At 40.6% G+C, this 5,611-nt stretch overlaps 1 protein-coding gene across 1 annotated transcript; it reads left to right on the top strand.

Moving 5' to 3' along the window:
* The first annotated feature begins 1,742 nt into the window (after window positions 1-1,742).
* LOC103696010 lies at window positions 1,743-2,539 on the top strand. Its single transcript, XM_008777491.2, has 2 exons — window positions 1,743-1,894; window positions 1,993-2,539. The coding sequence occupies exons 1-2, from the start codon at window positions 1,837-1,839 to the stop codon at window positions 2,304-2,306; spliced, it is 372 nt and encodes a 123-aa protein (XP_008775713.2). The 5' UTR covers window positions 1,743-1,836; the 3' UTR covers window positions 2,307-2,539.
* Window positions 2,540-5,611: the final 3,072 nt, after the last annotated feature.

The raw sequence follows: 5,611 nt of genomic DNA, 5'->3' as shown, positions 1-5,611 counted from the left end.
AAAGGAGTTGCCTTCCGACGGAAGGTATTGTCCGCTTTGCAGAAGAACGCACATGCGCCGCCTTTGAAGGCAATATTCTCCTCATGGCTTTACCCTTTAAAAGGCGCCTCTTAAGGGAAGGGGGTGTGCCCCTCCTTATAAGACAATCATTTTCACTACTCAACCGATGTGGGACTAAGTCTGGGGCCCCCTCTTCTCCCCAACACTAGCCTCCCTAGTGGAAAGGATTTGTGCCAACTCGAAGGTTTTACGGGGTTATAGGGGGGTCCACGCTCACCACACCATCTGTTAAAGCAGGAAAAGGGGTTGCATCCTGACGGTAGGTATTGTCTGCTTTGGGGAAGGACGCACGTGCGCCGCCTTTGAAGGCAATATTTTCCTCACGGATTTTTCTTTTAAAAGGTGCCTCTCGAGGGAAGGGAGTGTGCCCTTCTTTATAAAGCACAATCATTTCCACTACTCAACCGATGTGAGACTAAGTCCGGAGCCCCCTCTTCTCCCCAACACCCCTCATTTAAGCCTTTGCATCTTCGTCAGGCAAAGAATCTAAATCCTGCATAAATATCCAAGATCGGCCCTTGGTCAACGTCAATGAGCCCGTGTTGCAGTCCCATATCTGTTATTCATTGAAAAAATCTTGGGTACTTATAGAGGACTAAGGAACCCAAAAAATACTTTCTAACTAGCCATTTTAGATGAGTCCTTGAGTTATTACAAATGGTATCAGAGCAATCTCAGCCCATAACCTATGTGGACTAAAGGGTACTACAATACTGGCATATTTGAGCAAACCCTTCTCATTGTGTTTGTGATTGGATTTCAATGGATTGGAACTCTTAGCCTGACGAGGACGTCAGGACTTGAACAGAGAGAGTATGTGAGGACCCATGCGGACATGTGTTTAGTCTCACATTGATTATTCGTTGGAAAAATTTTAGATACTTATATAGGATCAAAAAATCCAAATATTACCTTCTAACTAACCATTTTAGGTGAAAACCTAGATTGTTATAAATAGTGTCAGAATAGATCCAGCTTATAGCCCATGTGGACTAGGAGACACTGTAGCACGGGTTTATTGGGATTGACTACGGGTCAATTGTGGTGTTTTTTATTAGATTTGAATGGATCTAGACCCATAGCCTAGCAAGGGCATGAGGGCATAAACGGGGGGCGTATATGAGAATTCATCCGAGCGTGTGTTTAGTCTCATATCGGTTATTTATTAGGGAGATTTTGGGTATTTATACAGAACTAAGGAACGCAAAAATACCTTCTGGCTAGCCATTTTGGATAAATTTCTGAATTGTCACAATGGGTTTGGGATTTTTGGGCAAAATTTTAATCGGATTGGGTTGGGTTTGGAAAGTAGAATTTTAAATGGGTTATGGGTAGGGCAAATTTTAGGGATACCCTACCCTTTTGCCATTCCTGAGAACAAACTTTCTAGTAGTGAATCGGGGATCTGACATGAGAGTGGTGATTCTCAGAATCTTGATGCATGTCTAGGTTAAGAAAAGATCTGCTCTAATTTGATTAATTATTGGATCTACTTGAACTTTATGTACTAAGTGAATCCGGCCCCGGACATGGTGCCATCAAAGCCTTGTTGTTCCATTAAGGTTAGTATAAAATGATATGGTAGAGAAAGACAGTCATATTTTTATTTATTTTCTATTTTTAAATATGGCTGTCAGTTCGAACATGCGAATCATGCTTGATGCCAGCCGACCCGACCCGTTAGTTGTCCTTTCTATTCCCCTATGATTAAGGCGGGGCTCCGACTTCACCAGAAAGAGCCAATGATAGTCACAAGACCCTGCCGGAGTTGAAGCCATGGGAGCGGCCCTCAGCATCTTCTTAGCTATCCTTCTTCTTTCTATCATAAATGGAGGCAAACAAATTTTTTTCTTCTCTCACTAACTATGCTCAGAATTATACTTGTTTGATTTGATTTGATTTGATCTTCTAATGTGATTGCTGTCAATGTAGGCTGGGGAGCGCCATGCAGTGTCTCAGAGATAGCTATCGATCAGGCGAGGACTGGTGATATTGTTGAGGGAAAGCCAGAGTATGAGGTGACAGTGAGCAACAAATGTGATTGCGCTCAGTCTAAGGTGTTTGTGCAGTGCTATGGCCTCAGCAGTGTCGAACCGGTGGATCGTCGGGCCATCAGACCAGTGGATGCTGAGCGCTGCGTTCTCGGAGAGGGCCAGCCGATCCCCAGAGGGGTTCGCATTAAGTTCAAGTATGCATGGATGACACCCCAGGACTTCCCTGTGGTTAGCTCGCATGTTCACTGTTAAGTGTTAATAAAGATAATAAGGCAGATGCCATGTTTTGTGGCTTTGTTGTGTTCCGTTGGTTCTACTGTAACAGATTAGAAGCTTGTTCTTTATGTTTCATGTTTGTCAGCTATCTACGCCATAAGAAATGGCAGCGAAAAGCCCAACAATGTTTTTCTTTTGTGTTTTAGTAACAGGTTAACATTGTGGAAAAAATTTCCTTGGCTATCAAATGGCTAAAATTCCTTCTATTATTATGAGATGTTAATCTGGAAACTCCTAATCAGCCTCTTTTCAATCCTCCACTTGAATTTTCATGCTTTTTTTTTGTCTAAATCTACCTTTTCCCCAATTCGGATATAGCTTTTTATGAAGATCGAACAGGCATTTTATTTTTGTCTTCTTCTGCCCCTCTTTTCTTCCTCTGTTTTTCTTGTTTGGAGAAAAATCTTTTGCTTTCATCTTAGAAATGACTTATGAAGATACCATCATCTCCTAGAAATTGGATAATTATTTTTTGTGGTTTGTGGTACATCAGAAAATAAGGGATGTGATAAATCTGCAAAATGAGCATAAATATTTACCAGCCATACACGTTGAAAACCTTGCATTTTGCTTATGTTGTGTGGGTTGTACCAACAAAAGAAGGGGGACTTCTACAGTGCATGACATGCATAGGTATCTTTTACCAGCAAGGCATCTTCCTGAATAAGAACAATGAGTTGGTGATTTTATGAATGAATTATGATGAGTTTTGCATAATCCGTGAACAAGCATGATGAATTCCATTGTTGCACAGAAGAATTCCAGTGGCGATTTCAGCTCTCTAGCTCGCTGTTATGCTGGTCTTGTACAGAGGAAAGGTGCTCTGATTTGTTCTCAGCTATTACCCTGTAAAACATGGAAGGTGAGGAACAACAATCATCAACTCTTAGCTAGGTAAATGATACAGACAACAATCTCTATAATTTTGATAGGTGCTTTATAGTAGAAAGAGATTAGATTTTTGGGTTTACGGACTTCTGGAAAATTATACTGGTGCTGGTACATTTTTTCGACAGAGAAATCCTATTAGTATATTTTAAAGTTGATGTATTTTCCAAAAATTCTAGAATGAACTAAATACATGAATGTTTATACCTTATTATGTATCTAGATTATACATTGTATTAGTCTACCTAGGAAGATGTGGAGGCACCCTAGGAAGATGTGGAGATACCCTAGGAAGATGTGGAGATTAATACATGTCCATGAATTGGTTTTCTAGATTCATGTAAATCCACCAATAAATACCCTACATAGGTGTCTTTCATCCAAAAGAAAAACCAATCTATTTTACAAAAAAAATGGAGAAAAGTGCTCAAAGAAAAAATCCTCTCTAGTCTCCTTCTATTTTCCAAACTCTATCCCTACTAAAATACCTTCTAGTTTGCTTACGATTACAATTTTCTGACCCTTCATTTTCTAACTAGGACAGATATCCCATGCCATCCTTATCTTGCCACCTCACCTGGAATCCTTCTCCCAGTAGGATTCCTAAATCCTCTTGCACGCCAAGAAGTTCCACATGCCCCAACCCAAACCACATTAGGTTCCAACCCAATTCCATCCGCCCCTAACCCAATCAAACACGATCCCAATTTCATCCATCAATCATTGAATCCAATTGAACCCATTAGCCATTTTCTTCCATCTTCTTCTTTTCTTCCATCCATTAGAAACTCTAGCCACCATTGAAGAGAATAAAGAGAAAAAAAAAACAAAGAGATATCCGCCATCATCTACAAAAATCCAGCAACACCCATCCCTATCTGCATCAAAATGGAGGGGCCAGTATTATAGCAATTAATAATCAGGGTGATGTAGAATGAAAGGATTCATTGAGTGCAGGCCCATGCTACTATCCCCATATGTTCGAGGTTCCTCTGTGGCATTGCTGCTCGGTCTCCTCAGTCAAACCTGGCCGAGCAAAGTAGAAACGTTTAACTCCTAATCTAGCCCAGTTCTGCACCTTGATCACTGACCACATTGAGCAGAGCTTCCTCATGGAAGATGTAAATCGATTTCCATCTTCTCAAGGGTGTGGTAGGTTCATGTGCTAGGATGTTGCATCACGTCCCCAGGGTTGTTCACCACATCAGCAATCTGTTGCCATATGACCTCAAGTTTGTTAGGATGCAATCCTGTAAGATTCGATCCCTAGCTATAAATACATCTAAATGGTTCTCTAAAAAAGGTAATGAATAAAACAACAATGAAAATTCTCTTGTCTAAGGGAGACTCTATTTTTCAGCTCTCTATTTTCTTTCTCCTTTATTTTTCATCCGCAAAATCTTTACTGTGTTGGAAGCAGCGGTATGCTCTGATACCACTTGTTCGAAGATGAACAAACAAGGAGAGCCCGAAATCTCCAGCAGGCTTTGACCACTTGTTGGGGAGGACAATCCTAATGTGGAACCACAGGATCTTACACCTTGTACGAGACGAAAAACAATACGAAACAAACCACCATGGAAGATAATTAACAAGACACACCAAAATTTATCGAGATTCGGCAAAACTTGCCTACGTCCTCAAAACCGCTCGATTCTATTGTAGTAGAATAATTACAACAAAGAACACAATCCCGAATCAATCACAAATCGATTGCTCGAACAAAGAAGAAATAAACTTCTTCCTTTTACAAGAGAAAAATCTTCCTCTCAATCTCTCACGTTTTAATGTTTTTCTCTCTCTCAGTTTGTAACCCTAGCTGTCACAACCATTCATATCTCCTAGAGTCTTTGGCCACGAATTCAAACCATGAGCTGTTCATTGTGTTTGTGATTGGATTTCAATGGATTAGAACTCTTAGCTCGACGAGGACATCAGGACTTGAACGGAAAGAGTATGTGAGGACCCATGCGGATATGTGTTTAGTCTCACATTGATTATTTGCTGGAAAAATTTTGGATACTTATATAGGATCAATAAACCTAAGTAATACCTTCTGGCTAACTATTTTGGGTGAGATTCTAAGTTTTTATAAATAGTATCAGAATGGACCCAACCGTTAGCCCATGTGGGCTAGGAGACACTGTAGCATGGGTTTATTAGGGTTGACCACGGGTCAATTGTGGTATCATTGATTAGATTTTAATGGATCTAGATCCGTAGCCTGACGAGGATGTTTGGGCATAAATGGGGGGCGTATATGAAAATCCATGCGAGTGTGCATTTAGTTCCATATCGGTTATTCATTGGGAAGATCTTGGTGTTGGGAGAAAGATAGGAAATATGCCCAAAATCAAGGAGAGCTGGTAATCCCCGCAAGTTCGATAACCTGT

The sequence above is a fragment of the Phoenix dactylifera genome, unplaced genomic scaffold (genome assembly GCF_009389715.1).
Source record: "Phoenix dactylifera cultivar Barhee BC4 unplaced genomic scaffold, palm_55x_up_171113_PBpolish2nd_filt_p 000645F, whole genome shotgun sequence".
NCBI lineage: Eukaryota > Viridiplantae > Streptophyta > Magnoliopsida > Arecales > Arecaceae > Phoenix > Phoenix dactylifera.
Note: the sequence above shows the minus strand (reverse complement) of the source record. Positions and strands in the feature narration are given on the sequence as shown.

What these genes read in the sequence shown, in the direction of transcription:
- LOC103696010 (XM_008777491.2), top strand. Translation starts at nt 1,837, where the DNA reads ATGGGAGCGGCCCTCAGCATCTTCTTAGCTATCCTTCTTCTTTCTATC. An exon ending in TCTTTCTATCATAAATGGAG is followed by an intron (nt 1,895 to 1,992) that starts GCAAACAAATTT and finishes CTGTCAATGTAG; the next exon opens with GCTGGGGAGCGCCATGCAGT.